General features: G+C 35.3%; 2 protein-coding genes and 1 pseudogene across 2 annotated transcripts; all 3 read left to right on the plus strand.

The window, feature by feature from the left end:
- Positions 1-3515: 3515 nt before the first annotated feature.
- On the plus strand, positions 3516-4460 carry LOC105883409 (olfactory receptor 51V1-like). Its single transcript, XM_012786476.2, has one exon. It carries the CDS (start codon positions 3516-3518, stop codon positions 4458-4460), a length of 945 nt encoding a protein of 314 aa, XP_012641930.2.
- A 13579-nt stretch (positions 4461-18039) lies between these two features.
- LOC105883356 (olfactory receptor 51A4-like) lies at positions 18040-19021 on the plus strand (annotated as a pseudogene).
- A 7317-nt stretch (positions 19022-26338) lies between these two features.
- On the plus strand, positions 26339-27283 carry LOC105883357 (olfactory receptor 51I2-like). The gene has a single exon (XM_012786420.2). The coding sequence runs from the start codon at positions 26339-26341 to the stop codon at positions 27281-27283; it is 945 nt and encodes a 314-aa protein (XP_012641874.2).
- Positions 27284-27498: the final 215 nt, after the last annotated feature.

Consider the following 27498-nt stretch of genomic DNA (forward strand, 5'->3'; position numbering starts at 1 on the left):
ATGGAGAGTGACAAGAAAATAGTACCTATCTCAAGGATGGATGTAAATAATACTGAGAGAATGTGTAACATGAATTTAGGTAGTGATTATCATATAAAATAAAACTATTCAATAAACATTGTTGATTAAAAAAAAAGAATCCACCTAAATGTCCATAAACAGATAAAATTAAAATGTGGTATATATACACAATGGAGATTCAATTATAAAAAGAATGAAATCCTTATATTTGTAGATGAACCTAGAAGATAGAACATTAATGAAATATGCCAGAAATAGAAAGACAAAAACCAATGATCTCATTCATATGTGGAATTTTGAAAAGTTAATGTTATAAAAAAGTTGAGTATAGAGTAGTTATTACCAGAGTCTGGGGAGACCAGGAGGGAGGGGGATAGGTAGAGGTTGGTCAATGGGTACATTCTGCTATTCTATTACATAGTAGAGTGACTGTAGCTAATTATGAGCTATTGTATATTTTAAGATAGCTAAAAAAAGGATCAGTCACCATTTGTGTGTTTGCATGCATGTGCATTGTGAGAAATTTTAGGTCCACTGTCTTAACAACGATCCAGTATACAGTACACTATTATTAACTATAGTTACCATGCTATACATTATATCTATAATTTATTCATCTTATAATTGTTTTATTCTTTGACCAACATCTCCCCATTTCCCTCAGAGTGGTCTGTATTCCCAAAATTTGACTTTTTTAGATTCCACATATAAATGACATTATGCAACATTGTCTTCCTTTGTCTGGCTTATTTCACTTAGCATAATATCCTCCAGTTTCACTCATTTTGTCCAAAAATGGCAGATTTCATTTCTTTAAGACTGAATAGTAATTCATTATAAACATATAATATAGTTTCTTCATCCATTTATCTGTCTACTGACACTTAAGTTGTTTTCATATCTTGTCTATTGTGAATTATGCTGTAAGGAACATGGGAGTGCAAGTAACTCCTTGAGATTCATATTTCACTTCTTTTAGATATAAATCCAGAAGTAGGATTTCTGGAGCATGTAGTAGTTTTATTATTAAATTTTTGAGGAAATCCTATACTTTATTACAGAGACATTTTTAAAGATTTCTAATCCAAAATTCATAATATAGCTTTCAAAAACAAAGTTTTATTGAAAAGGCCATAGACTTTACTATAACTATTTTTTGCATGTGTTCAATAAACACATAGTGATGATCTACTCATGGCAGGTACAGTATTTAGATGCATATAAACATCAAATATCTCCCAATCACGAAGTGTTAAAAACATTGTGAAAAGACACACATTGAAAATAGTTTCACCACTATGTAATTAAATCCATTTTTGGAACATCAGTTAAGTATAATGGGAAGAAAGGATTCACTTTGTCCTTGGAGATTGGGAAAGGCTTCATAGAAAAGGTGACATTTATTTTCTCTTGTAAGTTGAACAATCCAACCTTTAGGCCATATTTACCCACTGCCTTCTCTTGGCCTTGTTAATGATGTTTACTGTACTATTTACTGATGGGTACTGAATCTTTATCAAGAAAATATAACACAACTTGAATGTAATTTCATTCCAAGGTCATTTTTCATCATTTTTCATCTTTATTAGATTTATTAACTCCCTTTTCCCAAAGCTACCATTTTGGTACTCAGTTGGATAATGAGGATAATGCCTAGGTGCTCATACAAATTAAATAGTATCTAGATTATTTGTAAATTTTGAATTCTTTCTAAGAAACCAAATCAGTCCCTCTTAAAAATAGTTTTCAATTGCCCAACTATAGAAATCATTTTAGTAGACTTGTATAAAGCTCCATTTGTATTCTTAAATCCTAAAATTATACTTACAAATTTGAATTATTCATAGAATCTTAACTTTTTTTTAATTTCAGGAAAATATGAGAGTACAAACATTTTGATTACATTTTATATCTTTGCCTCTCCTTAGCAAGGGTTAGAGGTATGCCCTTCCCCCCAACAATCCCTCAGATTTGGGCCTACTCCCCCAACCCCTGAATCCCTGGTGAACACCACCACCATTTGAGCACCATAGTGTTAATCAGTCAGTACCAATTTGATAGCGAGTACCTGTGGAGCACATTCTTCTGATCTTGTGTCACCTCACTTTGGATAATGGGCTGAAGCTCAATCCAGGATAATATAAGTGATAGTTGCTCATTGTCATTTCTTATAATTGAGTAATATTCCATTGTATACATATATCAAATTTTAATAATCAATTCATGAATTGATGGGCACTTGGTTTGTTACCACGTCCTTGCAATAGTGAATTGTGCTGCCATAAACATTTGGGTACAGATGTCTTTATTATATGTTGTCTTATGCTCTTTGGGGTAGATGCCTGATAATGCCATTGCGGTATCAAATGGGATTTCTATTTTTGAGATATCACCTAACCCCAGTGAGTTTGGCCTCTATCAAAAATCCCAAAACAACAAATGCTGGTGAGGGTGTGGAGAGACAGGAACACTCTTACACTGCTGGTGGGACTGCAAATTTGTGCAACCTTTGTGGAAAAGAATTTGGAGATAGCTCAAAGAATCTCTTTACTTAATGTGTCTTATCTACTTAATATTAAAGAAGTACTGAAAATATTGGGGAGTGGACATAAGATAAGTAAGAGGCTAGTTCCAGATAGCCTATCTTTATGACTATTTGATTAACATGAAAATGTGGTATGCTTAAATAACTTATTCTACCTGTAAAGAACTGACATAGTCAGATACAAAATAAATATTACAAATTGTTTAGTATTTCTCAGTTTAAAATGCATGTCAATTTCTTATATATGAAAGACATAAGAGATGACAATATTGTGAGATTTGTAAAAGGTCAAAATCTAGTATAGGATAAAGAGGTAAATAAAAATGGACAAGAAAAATAAAGTCCAATATAAATAGGTAAATAATTTAGACAAGGGCTCAACTATGTGGAATGTGCAGATAAGTTATGATTCCACTTACTTTGTGTAGTTTCTCTTTGCTAATTTTTATGTTCTGGAAAGTTAGATTACTTTAAACAGTCCATTTTGGGGAGGATCTTATAACCCTTTGAGGGATTTGAAAGGAACAACTGCAGTACCTAAGAGAAAAATAATATAATTTCATATTCTCTTGAGGGTGATGCCAGCAATGATTGCAGTATACACATCTGTGGTCATGCATTTTCTTCCTTTAGGAATGAACAGAGACTCCCAGAAGTCCAACTTGAAATCTAAATCCCATGTGTTGATTAATATTACTGTTTCTGCATAAAACTCCATAGTCTTCTGTCATCTGTAGTTATTAGCACTGGAATTTCTATATCCAGACAACAGGTTTTTTGCCCTAAAAGATAAAGAACTCGGTTTCTATTTTGCAACGTTTGTGACATTTATGGAAATTTTATTATATTTTATTTTTTTCCCAAAATAAGTTTAAAATTATCAGAAATTAGGCGATCACATATCTATGTAATTTACATCTTTCTAGAAATATTTTTGATCCTCTATTTAATGTCTGCTATCGCTATCTCAAACTTCAATAGTTCCAGATTTGTTCTCACTGGCTTTCCTGGCCTAGAAGCTAACTATCTCTGGCTCTCCATCCCTTTCTCCTCCATCTATGCTATGGTTTTCCTGGGAAACTGCATGGTGCTCCATGTGATCCGGACTGAGTCGAGCCTGCACCAGCCCATGTTCTATTTCCTGGCCATGTTGGCCCTTACAGATCTATGTGTGGGGATGTCCACTGTGCACACGGTGTTGGGGATCTTGTGGGGTTTCTTTCGTGAGATCAGCCTGGATTCCTGCATTGCTCAGTCCTATTTCATCCATGGTCTGTCCTTCATGGAGTCCTCCGTCCTCCTTGCTATGTCTTTTGACCGCTACATAGCCATTTGCAACCCTCTACGCTACTCCTCCATCCTGACGAATGACAAAATCATGAAAATTGGGGTGGCGATCCTATGCAGAAGTTCTTTACTCATACCTCCAGTCATCATCCGTTTGAAGTTCTTAAATTATTGTCGTCCCCACGTCCTTTCTCACTCTTTCTGCCTGCATCAAGACTTAATTCGAATGGCCTGCTCAGACATCCGCTTCAATAGTATCTATGGTCTGTTCCTGGTAATCAGCAACCTGTTGTTGGATGCAGTGCTCATACTTATCTCCTATATCATGATCCTGCATACTGTGTTAGCCATTGCATCTCGGGAAGAGAGACTCAAGTCCTTGCAGACCTGTGTATCTCACATCTGTGCTGTTTTGGTTTTCTACATCCCAATCATTGGTCTAACCATGGTGCACCGTTTTGGAAAACACCTCTCACCACTGGTTCATGTCCTCATGGGCAACATCTATATCCTGTTCCCACCCTTGATGAACCCCATTATTTATAGTATAAAGACTCAACAGATAAGAAGGAGAGTCCAGAGATTGTTCTGCCTGAAAAGAGCCTAAATTAAGATCAAATGTCAATGCATTTAAAATTCAACAAGCAGTGTTAAAAACAGTGGAAGTCAGTAAGTATTTAAAGTAGGTTTAATAACTTTAATTTTAATAATGTTTTGCACATTACAAATACCTTCCTCTTTATTTTTCCATAACATCATAAGTCAGTGAAATTGACATGTGTAATATTGTGATCAATTTTATAAATCAGAAAATGCATATAAAGTAAGCTGAGCACCATCTTCATGCATAAAGTAGATTATCAACTACAATCCATATCTTATTATGGCCAGGTGATTGAGAATATTTTTGAATCTTCTTATTATGGAAAAAATAAATTTTGCTGACCTTAGTCCCTCAAGTAATTATTAATACAAATAATCAACCATTATCTCAGTTCATTTTTTTCATTCTAGATAATATTTGTTTTTTGTTTATCTATGGACCCTGCTATGGACTTAGCCACATGACCATACAGTAGAGCCAATATCACAGGGAGACTGGACTATTTGAATCATTTAAAACATAGTGAAAGAAATGACAAAAAGGTAATCTTGATGCTAGGTTGTCCACCCAACCATCAATCTTTATCCTAAAAACAGTAATTGAAATAAAGATATAGATATTCATTAATTGCCATAGTAGTAAGAGAGTTTTGTGATTAGTTCATTTATCCAAATACTAATACCAATAGTAGTTACCATTTGAAAACCATTTGAATCATTTAAAAATATTTACTTTGAGTTTATAGTTTTGTCTTATCTCATTTAAGTAACCATTGCTTCAGTTAAAAAAAAAAAAGAAAAGTTAAGATTGTTACTATAACCAAGTAATCTAAATATGTTTTTAATTTAATCTCCCCATCAAGACTCTGAGGGAGGTATTTTTATTATATAAATTGATTTTTTTAAGCACACAAAGGCTAAATAATACGTCAAGTTTTTAGGAGGTAGTGAATGATAGGATTTGAAAAGATCCTCTGTTTTAGTTAGTTTCAAATCACATGACAGCTTCTCCTTTCCTACCATCCTTCTGTAGTTCTTTTCAATATGAAGTTCTTAAGTGATTATGCAACCATCATAACACATTTATATGATAAATATTAGTAGAAAATAATCACAAAAGTAAATACTGAATAATAATAAACTGTACATATTTGAACTCTTCTTGATATGTGTAAATTTTCTTAAAATATTATTTCTACAATTTTATATGTATATATAAAATTTACTTAATATTTTAAGGGAGGTTTACTGATGCATAATTATAAATATTAATTTACCCTTTTAGTATATATACTCATAGTTTTGATGAGCTTTTTGAAAATATTTACAGTCACGTAACCACCATCACAATCAAGATATAGAATTTTTCAACAACCTATATGCTGTTTACTCATACTTCCCATCATCATCCATCTGAAGTTCTTAAATTATTGCCATGCTCATGTTGTTTCTCACTCTCTCTGCCTACTCCAAGACTTAATTTGAATGATGTGTTTAGATAGGACCCTAAGTTCCTGGCAAACACTAATCTGATTTCCATCAAATAGTTTGCCTTTAAGAGAAGGTCATGTAAATTAAATTGTAACTATTGTCATCTTTTCTCTCTGGATTCTATTAACAATGCTTTTGAGATTAATTCCTATTGTTGCCTATATTCATAAATTAAATTTATTGTTGAATAATATTTTATTGTATTATAGACACTAAACTATTCATCAGTGATTGACATTTTACTATTTTGTGGTTTTAATTTTGAATAAAGCTGTTATAAACATGCACACTATTAAAGAGCATTTATTCAAAATTGATAGAGTTTATTTTTAATGTTTATATATTTACCATGAATAATGTAACCATCACCATGGTAATAATAACAGTCATGAGAATAATACTTAGTTTATATTTATCGGATGCCTATACTATATGTGAGGCACTTTGGAAGCACAAGGTAGTGATTCTCACTGCTAATCTTCAGAGCAAATCTATGGGCTAAATCATAATCATTCAATTTTGTAAAGGGGAAAATTGGGATAAAGGGATTTTAAATAACTAGAAAGTAATGATGGTACAATTTAATTTCACGTTAGCACTTTTACCAAAACTGTAAAAACTTACTGTTTCATTTTATGTCACTGCTATTTCTCTCTTCTTTTGTTTGTTGTTTGTGATGTTAATGATTTCAGTTAAGAATTTTAAGTTCTAGGCCAGGTGTGCTAGCTCAAACCTGTAATCCTAGCACTCTGGGAGGCCATGGTGGAAGGATCGCTCAAGTTCAGGCAGGAGTTTGAGACCAGCCTGAGCAAGAAGAGATCGTATCTCTACTATGAATAGAAAGAAATTAGCCAAACAACTAAAAATAGAAAAAATCAGCCATCGGGCATGGTGGCACCTGTAGTCCCAGCTACTCAGGAAGCTGAGGCAGGAGGATTGCTTGAGCCCAGGAGTTTGAGGTTGCTGTGAGCTAGGCTGATGCCATAGCTCTCTAGCCGGGACAACAGAGTGAGACTCTGTGTAAAAAAAAAAAAAATAGAATTTTAGGTTCTATATTGACGTAAATATATATTTTCAAGTGAGCTACCAACTGAAAAAAATATTTAATAGACTTTCCTTTTCTCAGTAATATTATGATATACCAAATTCCTATATAATAGGTTTTCTACTGTGAACACTGAAGTCAGGTGTGATGAGTTTTTTGTTTGCTTGTTTGTTTTTGTAGTGTTGTTGTTTTTGTTTTTTTTTCTCCAAGAGTTCCTATTTATATGAATGGTTGTCTCAACCAATCTTCCACTTAAAGGTCAGATAATGCTTTGGTATTTAAAAATATATATATTGTTGCATGTTGCAACTTAATTTGAATAGCTTTTTTGTCAATTGGAAGTTTAAAATCTCTGCTTGACTAATTTTTCTTCCATAGGTCCCTTCCCATTTATTCTTACTCCATCACTTCTAGCTTGCATTAAAGGGAAGCGGAAAAGTCCCTCTAAGGATTGGATGAGTGAACTGGGTGAGCCTCTAACTGTTTTATTACTTGGCTTACTCCGTGTTGAAAGATCTCATCTTGCCTCCCCAGTCTGTGTGGAACTCTATCCTTCCTGCTGAATTTTGACTATTATTTTCTCTTGCATCCACTGAGTGACCTGCCCATAACCTTGGCTCTTATGGCCTTTGGCTCTAAAATCATTTGCCCTTAGTTAAGGTAACTCCCTTAACAACTTCACTAGTGAGCATTTCCCATGCTTTGTGTGTTTCCTCCTATCTCTAAAGAGCTCCTAAATCCCTTTGTGCCTTGTGGAAGAGAAGGAAACAAGAAAGCACTCATTCCAGTTCTTTTCTGTCTAAGCATGCCACAGGGTCACTTTTACTCTAATACTGTTCTCCCATGTTGCCATTAAAAATCTTGCAAGGAAATCTTCCTCATATGTTCAAATAGGAAATAGGGTACAAGTACTTAATGTCTCCTTGTTTTTAGCTTCTCTCTCAAAACACATTGGATTTCTGTCATTTCACATCCTAGCACTTTGAATGAGGGCCATAAAAATATGAGCTGAAATTACGATCTTGAAGATTATATCCTCCCCATTTTCCTTTCCCACCTGTATCTCTCTTACCCATGCTGAAGCGGTTACTTGTTCCTCTTTTTTGTCTACAAGAAATTTCCTCTACATCCAAACTCCCTTCCTCCCAAACCCTATTCTAGTTGATACCCTCTGTCAGAAGCAATTAATTACAGTAAGGCTCTAGAGAAAGAAAAGTAAAGTGAAAAGTAACCAAAAGGCAAAATATCTTTGCATTTCACAAAATTACATATATTCCACTAGGTAATATATATATTCTACTAGGTATTGTATTTATATATATAAATACTCTGTTCTCTGCTATCTCTATTCTTATGGTAATATATCTCAATTTTGGCAACTTCTAGTTATAAAATAATGCTAAATCATGTCTTACATGAGTTAAACTTTTACCACTGTACCACATTTAAACTGCCAACCTCAGTGTGATCCTGCAAATACACAAACTAAATTAGTTAGGTTGGAGAACATAGGTCTTGATGTGATGGAGTATATATTAAAACTTTACATCACCACCAATAATTTTCAGATTCACAAAAGTCTCATGCTAAAAATGGCATCCTTGCTTGGTTTGTCCATTCCACTTGATAGTTTTGGAACATATTGTGTAAGAATTCAATTTATTGGTAATACAAATATTGTGGTATTGAAACAACTTAGTCATATACAATTTCTCTTCATTGAGGTCAAATATGAAACAACAATGAATCTATTTATTGAACAGAGTGAATAATTCTGTGAGGAGTGTATCATCATAGATAGTAGGATGTCATGTGGAACAAATTAAACACTGTTTGTATGTACTATTAGCTCTCCATATCTTCGGGTTCTGCATCTGTGGATTGAAACAAACTCAAATAAAAATTATTTGGAAAATAGTGTTTGTACTGAACATGTACAATTTTTAAAAAATTGATGCAAATACCACAATATCTTACATCAAAGACATTAGCATCATCAGATTTTGATATCTGGGTGAGATTCTGGAACCAATCCCCTGCAGATATTGAGGGACAATATATAGAGTTTACATCTTGAGTGTGATGGGAATGGCGAAGGAAGACAATAAGCAATAAAATGCATATAATAACTACACATTTTGAACAAATCTATGAAGGAAACAAATGATGCATTAAGATGGAGTAAGACATACACACAGTGGGGGTCAGAGAAGTTTTGTCTTTCAAAAATTATAAATTCCAAGTGATTGTCAGGCTGATCTGGGCTTTGTTATGGACTATAAGTGGTACACTTTAACCAATTCTACAATTTGGATACTTGTGTGAAGTTTTTTGAAGAATTCATACCTAGAATTTTGAAAAAAACATATTTTGAACTAAGAATTCTGTAAACATATACACATTTTCATTACTTGACAGCAAACTGATAGTAAATATTCTCAATCAGGAATACCATTTTCTGGCAACTATCCTACAAAAAAATGTCCTAAAATGTCCTCCATCTGCATATTCAGAAAAATCAAAATAGAGTTAAAAAATTGTTTCAGGAATCAATGAAAGCAATCAAATGTAAACCCTGAATATTTTTCAGGTAATAAATTAATAAATGAGAATTTATAATTAATTTTGTGTTTAAAAATTTATACATGATCAGAATTTAGAATTCTAAATATTCTTTCTTAATTTAGAATTCTAAATATTCTTTCTTAATTTCTATGCAAATATATGTATGATTCCATGTATAAATGTGTACCTATCCATATAAATCATATCATATTATGTGTATAATTATGCAACCTATAATTTCTCTTCAAAATATTTTAGTTTATTTCCATATAAATATTTAGTTATTTAGTTATAACTTGTTATATAATATTTATCTATATTATATTTTTAGTATATATATATATATATAATATTTTCATCCTGGGCATTTTTCTATTTTAGTTTTTCACTGTCAACAATGCTGTGAACATATATACACATTTGTGACTTTACATGCTTGTTTATACTAGTAAACATGAAGTACCTTTATTATTTAATTATTATTAATAATAATTTGTTATATTCTCTGACATCAAATTCTTTTTTTTATATCCCACTGAATACCTTTACTATTGCCAGTAACACTAATAATTATTGCCCCATTTTGATAAAATGTCATTCATAGTGACATCATACAATGACCAAGAGGATAATTGCTACTTTTACATATATTTAGGGGGGCTGGTATAGATTTTGGTCCATTTAAATGGCTTTAATTAAAATGTACACTAATAATTTTGAAATCTATCTCTGGTGAAATCTTTCTCCTATCTTCATGCTGAAAAATTAAGGTTATTTCATACCCCAAGATTACCAAAATCATTATATTCCATGTCTGACATTATGTGTAGGAAGAAAGAAATAAAGAAGCCTTTGTTCTCTTTCCTGCAGGTGCTGTGTTTAGGGGATGTAGGCTGATTGTAAAACTGTCAAAATAACAATGATAGCACCTTCTTTTCATTTACATTTTACTCTAGGCACTGCTTTAGAAGCTTGATATAGATCATCTCATTTAATCCTTTCAATTACCTTGCAAACATAATATTTTATGCTCTTATAAAGATAAATATACAGAATATCAGAAAAAGTAAATACTCTTGAACAAGGCCAAACATCTGAAATTCAAAACTTGAGCTCAGAGCCCAAATTCTCAGTGGCTAGATCACACATTATACAACTATGGTATGAGTGTGTTATATAATTTGTCCAAGGTCACATAGATATTTAACCAAGCAGAGAATCAAAGTCTAGTTATCTTGTTCTAATGTACTGCTTCATTGGCCAATCGTGAGTATCTCTTCTTCAAATGCTCTTCTACTTTGGCTTCCTTGATCTCGTTCTATTGTCTTCCTACTGCATTTTTTACAGTTCTGAGTCTTTTTTTAGTGTTATTGTTCTTGTTATTATTATTGCTCATATATTATTGTTATTCAGTGTAATTTCCCAATTGTTGTGTTGAGAATAGGCTGTGAAATGAAAATAATCTCTTAACGAGTGTTTAGTAAAACTTCAGAGAATTAGAGAGGGTGTACTCTGATTACAGACTGCTAGGTGTTGGATGTGTAATGGCTGAAAACAGCAATAGCAGACAACTTTTGAGAAGATTGGTGATGAAGTGAAGGAAAACAGTACCTGGAAGGATCAAAAAGTATTGGGAAGTTTTCTTTTTTTTTTCTTTTTTTTTTTTTTTTTTTGAGACAGAGTCTCACTTTGTTGCCCAGGCTAGAGTGAGTGCCGTGGCGTCAGCCTGGCTCACAGCAACCTCAATCTCCGGGGCTCAGCGATCCTACTGCCTCAGCCTCCCGAGTAGCTGGGACTACAGGTATGCGCCACCATGCCCGGCTAATTTTTTGTATATATATTTTTAGTTGGTCAATTAATTTATTTCTATTTTTGGTAGAGACAGGGTCTCGCTCAGGCTGGTTTCGAACTCCTGACCTTGAGCAATCCGCCCGCCTCGGCCTCCCAAAGTGCTAGGATTACAGGCGTGAGCCACCACGCCCGGCCGGGAAGTTTTCTTTTGAAGGCAAAAGAAATGACTAAGATGGTTTAGGTCAGAAATGTTTGATATGTAGAAGAAATTGAAGCAAAAAAGTGAACAGTCAAATTTTTTGGAATTAAGTTCCCATTGTAACAAAAGACAATTCAGTGAGGTTATTATGTGGGTGTTTGGCTTCTTCCCTTGAAGCAAAATGGAGTTCAAAAAATACTGAAGTTTATATAGGGGATTTTTGAGACATTCACATTTGACCCAGATCTTTATAATAAAATGAAAGGCAATGCTTACAGTTAGTGCCAAAGCTCATGAGAGAAAGAGAGAGAGGTTGGGAGTGGGAGGGAGAAAGATATGGAAGAGATATAATTGATAAAAAAAGGTATGTATGTATTACCAACAGCTTTCCCGGAAGAAAAGAAAAGAAAATGAAAACTTTCAATGAGGCTACACTAACTCAGACTAGTACATATGATACTATATTTCTCAAAAACTCTACAATATTGAAGTCTTGTGAAATAATATAACAATAAGCATTAAAATAATGGTAATGAAACAGATAGTTTCCCACATTCAGCTTCTCAGAAAACAAATAGAGTCATAGTTCAAAAGTATTCACTCAAAAATAATCCAAACCAAGTATCAGGAGTGATTACTTCCAAAGAAGAGCCCATCACATGTTTGCTATGGATAGTACAGATAAATGCTTTCATGCTTGAAAGTGATTGACTGTAAAGACTCCAGGATATTGAAAAATGCAAGTTCCAAGCTTTGGTTCCAAGTAATTATTTTGAGATTCCATGTAATCTCATGTGAAACAGAAATAATTATCTCATGAGAATATTTTAGAAATCTCCCTCTGTTGCACTTTCCATCTATGATTCTCTATTTTCTGCAAGAGGTGGGGAGTGCAGGTCCCGGGTCAGTCCTTCCCTCTAGCTGGTTATCCTCAGATAGGAGAAGTGTGCATGTGCGAGATGGGTGAAATGTACAGATCTGGGTTTAGTCTTAAGACTGAACCAGGATCCACACTTTTCGCCTTCCTCTTCAGACTGGTTTGATGACACAGCTCTGAAGGAGAAACGGTTCTGGCAGACAAATCTGTGCTTAGGCAAGGTCACCTGGGTTATTTGAGCAGTAGCTAGCACCGGTGTTGAGAAAAATCACCATTTTAAGTGTCATTTCACCATAATTTCACCATCTTCAGAGACAGCAGGCATTTCACCAGTATTTTTAGAGGAGTGGTTTCATGAGCTCACGGCCTGGGATGATCCTCACAGAGAGTTCTATGTCGATGTCTAGCTAAGGGGATGTTTCAGAGAAATCTGTCCTAGAGCCTTGAAAATAACCATTCTTTAAAGAATTACCTCCCCATCGATCACCATTACTTCAAGAACAGTAGCCCCTTTCACCATACTTTCACAAAAAATTTTTGGAAGGTGGCCTTTGTGAGAGGTGGAGTGTGCAGGTCCTGGGTCAGTTCTTCCCTCTAGCTGGATACCCAGAGAGATGAGAAGTGCTCATGCACGAGAGGGGTGAACAGTGCAGATCCTGTTTCAGTCTAAAGACTGGCAGACAAATCTGTGCTTAGGCAAGGTCAACTGGGTTTTACGAGGAGTAGCTTACCACCAGTGTTAAGAAAATCACTATTTTAAGTGTCATTTTACCATTATTTCATGATCTTCAGAGACAGCAGAAATTTCACCAGTATTTCTAGAGTAGTGGTTTCATGAACTCATGGCCTGGGATGGTCCTAGCAGAGATTTCCATGTCAATGCCTAGCTAAGGAGATATTTCATTGAAGTCTGTCCTAGACCCTTGAAAATAACCATTCTTTAAAGAATTACCTTCCCTTTGACCACCATTACTTCAAGAAACTATCCTCTTTTACCATCCTTTCATGGACAATTTTTTGGAGCTGGCCATTGCGAGAGGTGGTGCGTGCAGGTCCTGGGTCAGTCCTTCGCTCTAGCTGGGTATCCCGAGATATGAGAAGTGCACACGCTCAAGACGGGTCAAAAGTGCGGATCCTGTTTCAGTCTAAGGACTGAAACAAGACCCGCACTTTTCACCCTCCTCTTCAGAGTGGTTTGATGACTCACCTCGGAAGGGGAAAGTGTTCTGGCAGCAAATCTGTGCCTAGGCATGGTCACCTGGGTTTTTTAAGGAGTAGGTAGTAACAGGGTTGAGAAAATCACTATTTTAAGTATCATTTCACCATAATTTCACCATCTCCAGAGACATCAGGCATTTCACCAGCATTTTTAGAGGAGTGGTTTCATGAGCTCATGGCCTTGGATGATCCTCACAGAGAGTTCTATATCTATGCCTAGCTAAGGGGATGTTTTGGAGAAGTTGGTCATAGAACCTTGAAAATTACCATTCTTTAAAGAATTACCTCCTCATTGATCACCATTACATCAAGAATGGTAGCCCCTTTCACCATCCTTTCATGAATAATTTTTTGGAGCTAGTCTTCGTGAGAGGTGGTGAGTGCGGGTCCTGGGTCAGTCCTTCCTTCTAGCTGATTATCTTCAGAGATTAGAGTGTGCATGCGCCAGACAAATGAAAAGTGCAGATACTGTTTTAGTCTATAGACTGAAACAGAATTCGAACTTTTCACCCTCGACCTCAGGCTGATCTAGACTAATCTATGTTGAAACTCAGCTAAGTGGATATTTTCAACAATTCAATCATAGAGTCTTTAAAATAATCATTCATTAAAGAATTATCCCACCATCCATTCACCATTATTTCAAGAAAGATAGCCCTTTTCACCCTTCTTTCAGGAATTCTTTGTTGGAGCAGGCCCTTGTGAGAGTTGTTTTGTGCAGGTCAGGTGTAAGTTCTTCCTTTCAGCTGATTATCCTCAGAAATATTTAGTGCGCGTGTGCAAGATAGGTGAAAAGTGTGGATCCTGTTTCACTCTAGACAAAAGGCTGCAACAGTATCCGAACTATTCACCCTTCTTTTCAGACTTATTTGATGAGTCAGCTCTTAATGGAAAATGGTTCTAGCAGACTAATCTATGCTCAGGCCCAGGCACCTGGGTTTTTCGTGGAGTATGTAGCAGATGTCTTGAAATAATCATTATTTTAAGACTTATTTTACCATTAATTCACCATCTTTAAAAGACTGCACTTTTATCAACATTTTCAATGCATTGCTTTCATAAACTCAGAGCCAAAGATGACTGTGGCAGACTAATGTATGTTGTGGCCCAGCTAAGTGGATATTTCCAAGAAGTCAGTCTTAGAGCCTCTAAAATAATGATTCATTAAAGAATTATCTCACCATCCATTCACCATTATTTTAAGAAGGGTATTTTTTTTTCATCCTTGTTTCAAGAATCCTTTGTTGGAGCAGGTCCTTGTCAGCGGTGTTATGTGCGGGTTCTTTGTCAGTTCTTACTTCTGGCTGATTGTCCTCAGAGTTGAGAGGTGTGAATGTGGGAGACTGGTGAAAAGTGTGGATTGTGTTTCAGTCTAAACAGGATCCGCACTTTTCACCCTAGTCTTCAGACTTATTTGATGACTCAACTCAGAATGGAAAACGGTTCTGGCAGACAAATCTATGCTCAGGCCCAACCACCTGGGTTTTTTGAGGAGTATGTAGCAGATGTCTTGAAATAATCATTGTTTTAAGACTTATTTCACCATCTTTAAAGGACTGTGGCACTTTTACCAGCAATTTTAGAACGTTTGTTTCATGAGCTAGGGCCAAAGATGATTCTGGCAGACCAATCTATGTTGAGGACCAGCTAAATGGATATTTCCAAGAAGTGGGTGCTAGAGCTTTTAAAATAACCATTCATTAAAGAACTATCTCACCATCCATTCACCATTATTTCAAGAAAGGTAGCCCCTTTCAATCTTCTTTTTCAATGTGAGTAACTGTGATACTTCACATGTGCAGGTGATAAAATTGTATAAGTCTACTATTGCCCTTCTAGGTCTGTAAGAAATCAGCCCTTGTGTTAAGGGCTATCTATGTTATTTGTTACTCTCCCTCCTCTAAAAGGATATGCTTTGTAAAAATCTCTTTACTAGTCACACCATGAAATAATGTATAAGATACAGCAGACATTCAGTGCTGACTGAGAATGTGTGAATGAAAGACTGAAAAAATAGATCTATATATCAATGGATGGACATATATATATACATATATATATATATATATATATATATACACACACACAAATTGTGATTCCTCTGGAATTTCCTCATAAAAATATATTAATATCTCTATAAATATTATTTTGTATTTTGTTTTATATTTTTATGGTTTCAAAACAGTACAGTTGTTCTAATTTTTGGCTAAGTATAAAAGAAAAAATATTAAATAATTCTTTGTCTTAACCCTCCCTGCCTATAGCCCTTTTTCTGAGAAAAAATCCTTCATTAATTTTTTGTTAAAATTTTCCTCTTCTGTTTTTTACTTTTGGCCATAGCTTTAAATAATATGATTCTATGTAAAACATTTTGTTTGAATTTCATGCTCTTCTAAATAAGAGTTTAGCTCAGTTATATTACCTTTTTTTCTACCCTGTTCCCCATATATAAATGTAGCTGAATCAGTATTTCTCTTCCTACATGGCAAATTGCAATTTTAAACAAAACACTAAATGTAAATGTATTCAACCAATCATTGATAATATTCCTTTTGATCTTCTTTGCAGCATAAAAATGTGTGCTAACACCAATTCTTCCAATCATCCTATATTTAAGACATCTATTAAGGTATTTATTATTTCCTAAGATGATATATATATTTATATATATATTTAGATAGAGATATTTCAGATTTCTTCAAGAAATTATTTGTTGATATTTGATGCTATTCTAGAAAAAGTAATAGCAATAGTCACCTTTAATGTTTTATCACTGTCTTATATTTTGATGAGTAACTTCCTTTGAAAAAATCAGCATATTATTTAAAAAGAAAACCTTATACAATCTGTAAATTCATTATAAGAATAAATGGTATCTGATGAAGTAGGAAAAATGACTTGGGATTTATGTGGGACATTGAAATATTCTGTGCTTTATTTCTGCAGGGAGAAATGCCAGAAAAAATGCCCACATTTCCAGATTTCTGAACACATATAATTGTGATATTGATGTGGGAGAAAGTGCAGGAAACTTTTCAGAGTTTTGCCAAATAATTGAAAATAAAAGTAGATTAGAATATAATTAAATAAAATCATCATGAAAAAGAAAGACCTCTTGGTCGGGTGCAGTGGCTCACACCTACAATTCTAGCATTTTGGGAGGGTGAGGCAGGAGGATCTTTTGAGCCCCGGAGCTTGAGATCATGCTGGGCAAAATAGTGAGACGTCATTTCTATAAAAAATAAATAAATAAATAACTAGGTGGGTGTGGTTGTGCACACTGTAGTCCCAACTAGCATGGAGGCTGACACAGTAGTATTGCTTTAGCCCAGGAGTTGAAGACTGCAGTCAACTATGATTGGGCCACTGCATTCCAGCCTGGGCAACAGAACGAGACCCTGTATCATAAAAACAAACAAATAAGAAAAAAGCTTCTGGACATGAAATTTTCTAAGCATTGGTATAATTTTTTTTAAAAAATATATTCTATAATAAAGACATCTGCACCTGAATGTTTATGGCAGCACAATTTACTATTGCAAGGATATGGAAACAACTCAAATGCCTGTCAATTCATGAGTGGATTATTAAAATTTGGTATATGTAAACAATGGAATATTACTCAATTATAAGAAACAACAATGATCTAGCACCTCTTATATTTTCCTGGATTGAGTTTGAGCCCATTATCTGAAGTGAGGTATTACAAGATCGGAATAATAGGTTCCACTTGTACTGGCCATCAAATTGGCACTAACTGATTAACACTATGGTGCTCACACGGTAATAATATTCTCCAGGTATTAGGGGGTTGGGGGAGTAAATTCACAACTAAAGGACACGGTGAGCATTATAGAGGGGAAGGGCATGCCTCTAACCCTCGCTTGAGTGAGGCAAAGACATAAAATGTAACCAAAATGTTTGTACCCTCATAATACCCTGAAATAAACAAAACATTTTTTAAAAATGTCTTTAATTTGTATTTTTACTTGATAAATAACTAAGCATTTGAGGCCAAAGTTATTATACTAACTCTTACCTATTAAGAGCAGTTATTCATTTCCTTAATTCCAGATAGCTATTCAGATAACTTTGGAAATCTTTTAAGTATCAAGTTCTTCATGTAAATTGCCTAAGAAATTGCTGCCCCAGAGGAATAAGATGCATTATCTCTTTTCATTTAAAGTTGGTGATTTTTCAATGAGTGAGATGTGCAACGTTTGGGGGACAGTCACGCTTGAACCAATTACTCCAAGGAGGAGGCAGGGCATGGGCAATAGAGGCAACCTTAACATTTGTACTCCCATAATATGCTAAAATAAAAAAAATTGCTGATTTTCTTCTCCCTATATGACCATTTGAAAGCTGATCTGGGCTAGATATCAAGAAATATCCTGATGGAGCTTATGAACTGTAGCTGGTCTCAGCCTCCCATTCTCCTTCTAACAGGCATCCCTGGCATGGAGGCCACACAAGTCTGGATCTCTGCCCCGCTGTGCACCATCTACCTTGTTGCCCTCCTGGGGAACTGCATCATCCTCTTTGTTATCAAAACCACCCCCAGCCTTCATGAGCCTCAGTACATCTTTCTGTCTATGCTGGCGGCTACAGATCTGGGTCTGTCTTTATCAACTCTGCCCACAGTACTCAATGTCTTCCTCTTGAATCTCAGAAAGATCAAGTTCCACTGTTGCCTGACACAGATGTTCTTCATCCACACCTTCTCATCCATGGAGTCAGCCATCCTGCTGGCCATGGCCTTTGACCGGTTTGTAGCCATTCACAACCCGCTGCACTACACTGTTGTCTTAACTTCCCCTCGGATTGTTCGCATGGGGCTTGCAGCTGCAGGTAGGGGAGTGGTGTTGATGGTCCCCTTGCCAATCCTGCTCAAGTGACTGCCCTTCTGCAAAGGTGTCATCCTATCCCACTGCTACTGCTACCACCCTGATGTGATGAAGCTGGCCTGTGGCCCTGTCAGAATCAACATCATCTATGGGTTGTCCCTTGTCATCTGCTCCTTTGGATTGACTTTATGGTCAATGACTTTATGGTCAATGACTTTATGGTCATTGTCATTTCATATATATTGATACTGAAAACAGTGCTGGGTATTGCCTCTAAAGGTGGTCAGTGAAGGCACTTAATACTTGTGTTTCCCACATCTTCACTGTCTTCATCTTCTACGTGCCTCTCATTATACTGACCCTAATTCATAGGTTTGGTAAATTCACATCGCCTCTTCTCCATGTCACCATGGCCAATCTCTTCCTTTTCTTGACTCCTGTTCTTAACCCCTTAGTTTATAGCCTCAAAACCAAACAGATAAGGGCAGCAGTGCATAAAGCAATGAAGGGCAGGCGACACTTGTTCAACTAGTCAAGTATGGCCTTAGTGAACATGATACCATCACTCTTCTCCTTTCATGTGTCTGCTTCTCTCTGGGGAATATGTCATCATGTCAAGGTATGGTTTTGTGAGAATTGAGATATTTTATTTTTGCCTGCTGATAAGCTCTTAGTATTTTTGGTTATTATCTTGATGCAATTCATTATCTACATGCTACATGATGGATCTTTCTGAAATATTTTCTTATGTCTCTGTTCATATAGATAATTTTAAATAAGTAAGTGGTTTACAAGTAGCTTTGGAATAATGGCCAAGTTTAGATATTTTAGAAAGCTTTCTGTTTCCTCATCCTTTCCCTTCTCTCCAGCTCCAACTTCAGCTACACAATTACACTTCTTCTCAGACCATATTATTCAATATATTTTTACACTTATATACCTGCCATCACATGACTCAAAGCTTCTAACAATTGCTAGGCTTCAAATTTCAACACCAAGCTCTGGAAATTAATATGGAGATACCTCAAAGAACTTAACATAGAACTACCATTTGATCCAGCAATTCCACTACTGGGTATTTATCCAAAGGAATAAAAAACATTCTATAAAAAAAGACATCTGCACTTAGATGTTCATAGCAGCACAATTCACAATTGCAAAGGTGCGGAAACAACCCAAGTGTCCATCTATGCATGAGTGGATTAATCAAATGTGATATATGTATACCATGGAGTGCTACTCAGCCACAAAAAACAATGGTTATCTAGCACCTTTTGTATTATCCTGGATAGAGCTGGAGCCCATTCTACTAAGTGAAGTAACAGAAGAATGGAAAAACAAAACACTACATGTACTCACCATCAAATTGGTATTAACTGATCAACATTTAAGTGCACATATAATAGTAACATTCATTGGGTGTTGGGCAGATGGTGGGGCTGGGTATATATACACCTAATGGGCATGGTTTGTACTGTCTGGGGGATGGAAACGCTTGAAGCTCTGACTCGGGTAGGATAAAGGTAATATATGTAACCTAAACATTTGAACCCTTGTAATTAGCTGAAATAAAAAAATAGAAAAAAAAATTGAGCTATTAAATGTCTATCTTAGCTTTAAACTTTAATTGCATTGCCAACATTATTATCTCTTAAAGTAAATGAGGTGAGTTTTATTAGTTCCATTTTAAAAGTAAGGAGAAAAAGTTAAAGGATGCTAAATAATTTGTTTAGATCTCCCCAGTCCAAAACTTTTGATCTTGGGATTAAAAACTACCACATATATTATCAATATAAATAAGAATATATTAATCTTAGGCTCTTTTTTTGCCCCATATAACATTTAAGAAGACATATAACATTTAAGAAGAGACAAACACATTGATATCATTGGATGTCATTTATTATCATTTTAAGCTAATTTTGTTTTCCTTCATGTTCACTTAAAAACACCATGAATCCCTTGATTTCAGCAAATAAATATTTGTCTTGTTCAAAGATATAATGTTTTGACTGTCACTCTATGCATGCATGAAGCATACAGTGCTCTAGAACGTGCCTAGTAAAGAGACTATGGTTAACACCCCCATGTGTACTGATTCAAAAGCTGTGCCCTTTTTTTTTAATTTGACAAGTAAAATTTGTATGTTTATGGTGTACAACATGATGTTTTGAAATATGTATACATTGTGAAATGGCTAAATCAAACTAATTAACATATGCTTTACCTCACTTAGTTTTCAAGTATTTGTGGTTAGAACACTAAAATAATAAGCAACACATTTATAGTGTTTATTATGTACCAGGAAATTTACAGGTACAAAACAAATCCAGAATTAGTGGGGAAACTCTATACTTATTTTAAGGGATTATTGCAAAGGGAGGAAAAGGATTATGACAAGGAATGGGAGACCTGTGACAATAAGATTTGCAAATGTCTTAAGTATTAGTCAAAATGAATTTTTCTTCGACAGAGAGGAGTGAAGAATTATAGAAAGATCCAGGTATGAAGAGGTGGGATGAAACGGTGGTGTGGTTGGGTAGCAGATCTGAGAATGTTTTACCTTGAGGCCTGCCTATTCTCTAGAGGAACTGAGAGTGGCTCAGGCTGAGGGTGGGCCAAAGTAAAGGGGCCAGGGGGAGGAGAACAAGTTTACCAAAATTTGGTCTGTATGCTCAATATGTTCTGATTTGTGATTTGTCAGTGAGGATAAAACAGTTCAGCTAACCAGTCATGAGGCACAGTATGAGATTTTGGATAGTATGTGTCTGGCCTCATTACATGTAAAAAAAAAATGAGGCATCCCTAATCTTACTTAATTCATATGGGGAAGAGTAGTTCCTTGCAATAAACAATTTCCCTGAACACAAAGGGAGGTTGCTGTTTTCCAGGATCACAGGCTGTAGGTAAAGTTCAACATTGTCAAATGTACTATATTCTTTACATGTTACACATTATTACTCACAACCTATTACTCACAAACAACATATTACTCACAAATATCTATTTTATAGATAAGCAAACAAAGCATAGCAATTTTAAGTAATCAATTAAACTACAGTAAAGGTAAGTGGTAGAGTCCCATTGAATTTTGACCCCAGGTGTCTAGCTGCAAAATCTAAGCTTTATAATAAATGCAGCCATTGGCTCTCAAAGGTAAATTTGGTCAAGAAACTTGGATTTATATTCTTGATTTCACTACAAACATGTATGAACTGCACAATGTATGTTCCTGCTCAAACTCTCATAGCTATTAATAACAGATCTACATGATGGTTTCTACAATCATTTTTATTTTAACATCTTATGTATACGGTTCCTAGATAACAGAGTTGATATAGTTTTGTTTATTTGTTTGCTTGGAAGAGTGTTCATTCGACAGTATTGTAGTCTTTTTATTCATTCAAAACAAAACTAACTAGAATGCTTTAACTTATATTAAAATTGATCTGGCTGGACTAAAGTCTATATTCTTATATTTTCTTTAAAAATAGTTTTTCATATTAGGAGTGTGATGACATTGCCCTTTTTAAAGAAGATGCTTGAAATACAAATTTTTAACTCAAAATAAATTCTTATCCCTATTCTCACACCCTTCCCATCATTCATGCACGCAAACATAACCTAACTCAGACACCACACTAAATCTCACTATGCATCTAGCTATTTCCATTGAATAGAGGACTTTTTTTTGCTAAAAATGATTCTGTGCAGGAAGAAAGAAGGGACATTTTGTTCAGTTGTTTTTGTCACTTTTAGTTTCCCAATCTTATTCTCTCAGGGATTCTATAATATCCCAAGACATCACAAACCCTGGCCACTCCTCAAGGGATATGGAAGAGACTAACAGCCTCTTTAACTTTTAACAGCCTTTGTAACTTTTCTGCCTTGAAGAGGAATAAATGTTCCAAGCACTATCTGTGGTACTATCTGATGCTACTAGCTCTCCTAAGTGCCTTGGGCACCAACATAACCTAGGACTTTTCTAACTTGACTTTACATATGAAGGCCTGAAAGCTGTAAGTTATCATAGCTCAGGGGAAGTTCATGGGAGATGGGCATAGACTGGTTAAAGCTGGCAGTAAAAACACTGTCATAGTGGCCAAATTTCAGGAAAAAAAAATCATTAAGACGGATTGCGCCCTCACATTGCTCTTTCTTTTGTTTATCAGTTGTAACCTTTACTTTTATTTCTTTCCATATCCTGAAGTACTACTCTGGAGCTGATGTACTTCCTTGTTGTTTCTTTTTTTTATTAATGCTTCCATTTCCACAGGGTCCTCATCAACAATTTTATTTTTTTCAAACATTTTTGTCTTTCCTATAGTAAATTCCTTATCATGGCAGAAACTGAGCTAATTTTTTTCTGAATTATTTAAGCATTAAATGTAACACAGATTGTTTACAGAAAGTTCTACTAATACTCATCAATGAAAGCATAGCAGACTCTCACTTATTTTATTTTGTAGGAATTCTTAAGGAAAATATAAGAGCTGAGAGTTACTAGATAATTTAGTTTTATTGCCTCTCATGCCAGATCAATGGCATATTTTCCCCCTATTAGTAGTTGTTAGCAACAACTAGGAAAGACCTCCCTCTCCACACACACCCAAGAATAATTCAGAGGAACCATTACTCTACACATCTAAGTTCCTAAACCGATTTATAAAAAAATATGATTCCATAGATTAGTATACTCTTTTTAGTCAGGCTCTGCCACATCAAATATTTTTTGAACATACAGTTGTACTTTAGAAAACATTTCCTTTGTGTGCATAGTGGCCAAAAAAAGTTAGCAATGTGATTATTCTCTTATTATCTTCAATAGAAGGGCTTTCCAGAATTAGGAGTTGGAAGGGAGACACTTGCTCTCTTCAAATTCCCCTCTTTTCCCCTTAATTATACCCACTTTACTCTTTCCTTACACTCCCTACTCCCAGTAGTGCAAACTCTGCTTTCCTTTTTAGTTCAAAGTCTTCCTCTAGGGACAGTGAACTAGAACCCAGTTGATCTATTTACAGTAGAGGATACTGAGAAGCAATGGGTTAAGCAGCTAGTCCGAGATCACCATCTGGAATATTGGAAGGGACAGAGAAGGAGAGCACTGATTTGTGTATCTCTGACTTCAGAGCTTAAGCTCTTAAACACAAATTGTCTTTCTTATCTCTGTTATCTTATAAAAAACCCACAGCTATGGTTTCTGTAACTTATATTTTAGAGTTTAGATTTTTCTCCTACTAGTTCCTCACTACCCATTTCACTCTTGCTCTCTGGTGCAATCTTCTCCCAAAATCACTTTTATCAAAACCTTTCTAAACACCAAGTACAGCATGGGGTGTGTTAGTTCTCCAGCTTTAGTTATAGAACATTTACTTCCATTGACTATCTCTATATCGAAATCCTCTTCTTTTTCTTTTATTTTTAATCTTTAGGACATTCCACTATTTGGTTATCTTTCTTCTCAGTTTCCTATTGTGTATCCTCTGCTTCATCACTCTTTTCCCTACTCCAAATACCTGAAAGTGGGCCTCTACTGAGCACCATTAGCCATAACCCTATTGACTATCCTTTTCACATCACCTATTCTGAATTATAGTTAATACCACCATGTGAGTTATGTCCTCTTCACCATAACTAACTTCTACCTCTATTTCCAATCCAGTGCTTCCAACTTTCAGTAAGCCATTAGAGATAATACTAGCAAATAGATTAAAATGTTTTCAAAATGTATTTTTTCTCCTAACCTTTTTTTTGAAAAACATAGCTCCTGTTTTAAATTGTCTAAAATACCCTTCCATGTCTTTCCATAAATAAGAAACCAGGCTCAGAATCTTGGTGTAAAATGAGAGGAAGGGAAACTTCATCCTCTTTATCTAGTTAAATCCTGTGTGGTTATTTGTTTTTGTTTTTGTTTTTTTCTTTAAAATGATCTTATCTATGTCTCTCCCTAGTGGACAAAACATTCTTGTTTAGATTCTTACCATTGAATATCTTAGTTACTATAAGAGTTACCAAAGAGTTTGTGCTAAATACAAACTCCCTTTCATGTTAGTGAATCTGCATTGTGATACTTGGTAGAAACTTCATTGAACTGCCTCCTCATTACCCATGACATTTTGGTCTCCAACAAGATCATAGTACTTATTCCACCTTATGCTACCATTCCACCCTTTTATAACTCTTCATTCCATCAGGAGAATATCCTTAGCACCCTTCCCTAATGAGTCTTATCCTGATCTCCATACTTTTGCTTTTATGATAGAATTATCCCTAATCTTTGCTCTTCAAAGTAAAGTTATTTTATCATCCAATTTCTAGAGCATGTTCCATCTTATTGAATTCTTTTTTGACTGTTCAAGTTTTTATTTCCTGTCCTTTCACTGTATGCCTACTATTTATATATTTATTTTATATTAATTAACAAATGAATATCTTTGAAATAAAATACATAGAACAGAAATAAAAAAATAAAAACAGAAACATAAAAATTAAGTTTTAATACTGGCTAATTTAAATACTTCTGAGCTTGGGAATTTGTTTAACATTTCTAAATGTTCATTCATTTTGGTGTTTGCTAGGTTTGTTTTGTTTTTATTTTTATTTTTTTTTGGCTTTGGTATAGTAAATCTTGTTTTCTTCTTGATGGTTGAACTCATCATCAAATGAAATGTTTGAGGGAAAAATAATTAGTAAAGTTCTGTAATTTGTCAGAGGCCATTATATAATGTCTTTCCTTGTTCTTACGTTTTAACTGATGCTTCTTCTACCCAAAAAGCATACACTACTTGGAACTTTAGAGCAGGGATAATAAGTTGCATGTCATCCATATCACCCCACAAATCCTATTATAATTCTCAGTACATATTTAGTGTTCAATAAATATCTGGTAACTCTATGTTTCTTAACTTTCCATTCTGTCTCTCATTGTACTTACATAAAAGAGTTCTGGGTCACAAGTAATTTCTACTCTTTATTTCTCCTTTATCAATGTTGTTTGTATCAATCTTATTGTTTCTTTCATTTAGGTATTCTACTTCTATTTCTAGAAAATTCATGTGGTTTTATGTATAAATATATAAAGAGTTGGAAAAAAAGTCCTGAAGTATGATAATACCACATCTAAGATGACAGCTATGGTATACTACATAAGTTGCCTGTTAATGACACCCATTGTGGTTTTATTCTGACTCCACATGTTTTTAGCACAAGAAATACAGGTAAAACTCATAGGTGTTCAGCAATCTTATTGATGAATTAGAGCTGTGGCCATCCATACATAATGCTCTGTGCCTGATAGCGCAAGTGTGAATGTTGGCTCCAGGTTCCTTGCTGTGATTCTCTTGTTCTAACCTCAACTCTAGTGCTTCTAACCACACCATCAGGACAAAGACAGAACCTATGGATTTTGCACAATCCAGGATTTAGATACTGTGGGTCATCCTATCCACTTGCACATTATTCTAAGCGTTTTAACTAATATACTCTCTTTTGCTCTGGTTCTCACTGAGTGTTTTAAATTGAATAAATTAACTATGTGATTTGTGAATGTTAATTTGTTCTTTGAGCCATCTGTTCAAAATCCTTTGGCATAGTTTATCCACTAATGTATTTGGTGGTTACCATTACATCTTCAAAATTACATACAAGATAGTGGTTATAAATCACCTAAAATTTATCTATATGGGCTTTTTAATTAAATTGATTTTAATTCTATTCAATTTTCTCTGCATACAACAGATATTTTAGTTTGTCTCCACACCTCTTGACTTTATTTAACTGTTGCATGAACTTGAATTAACTTTACTGCTTGATGTTCCCACCCGTGTCTTTTTATTTAGGCTTAATCACCATGCCTGTGCTCAATGGCAGCCACTACCAGCCACCCTTCTTCCTTCTTTCAGGAATTCCAGGGCTGGAGGATGCTCATGTCTGGATCTCCATCCCATTGAGCATCATGTATGTGATTGCCATCTTGGGGAACAGCATCATCATTCACATAATATACAAGAATCCCAGCCTTCACGAGCCTCAATATATATTCTTGTCCATGTTGGCAGCGACGGACACAGGCATGTCAGCCTCTACACTGCCCACTGTACTTAATGTCTTTCTTCTCAACCACCGAGAGATTGCGTTCCATGGCTGCTTGGTACAGATGTTCTTTATCCACACCTTCTCGTCCATGGAGTCAGCCATCCTGCTGATCATGGCCTTTGACCGCTTCATGGCAATTTGCAACCCACTGCGCTATACTGCGATCCTGACCCACTCCTGCATTGCTCAGATGGGGCTAGCTGCTATGGCTCGGGGTGTGGCATTGATGGCCCCCTTACCCATCCTGCTCAAACGGCTTCCTTTCTGTAAAAACATCATCTTGTCTCACTCTTTCTGCTTCCATCCTGATGTGATGAAGCTAGCTTGTGGGTCTATTCGCGTCAATATCATCTATGGGCTGGCTTTGGTCCTCTGTTCCTTTGGTGTTGACTCTGTCTTTATTGTTCTGTCTTATGCTCTGATCCTGAGGACGGTCCTGGGCATTGCTTCCAGGGAGGGACGTCTAAAGGCACTCAACACTTGCGTCTCCCATATTCTCACTGTCCTCATTTTCTATGTTCCACTTATTGCCTTAGCTCTAATCCACAGGATAGGCAAGTACCACTCCCCTCTGCCACATGTCACCATGTCCAATATTTTCCTCTTCCTCACACCTGTCCTCAACCCATTGGTTTACAGTGTGAAAACAAAACAAATCAGGAGTGTGCTGTGTAGATTGTTTGCACTTAAGGTAGCATGAAAGAAAGCGTGGATCTCTTGGAGGAACTGATTCAAAGGTACTGGAAATTTCAAGGAAAAAAAAGGAGGAACAGACATTATTTTCCTATGTGCTGAAGTAGTTCCTTTGGTACATCTCCACATAGTTTTACTACTACCTTTTGAAAATAGGAGATTCTCTTCCAGCATTAGATCAGGAAAAATATTTATAGGCCTTTATGTTTCTTATTTCTAGAT

Source organism: Microcebus murinus, chromosome 4, assembly GCF_040939455.1.
Source record: "Microcebus murinus isolate Inina chromosome 4, M.murinus_Inina_mat1.0, whole genome shotgun sequence".
Taxonomy (NCBI): domain Eukaryota; kingdom Metazoa; phylum Chordata; class Mammalia; order Primates; family Cheirogaleidae; genus Microcebus; species Microcebus murinus.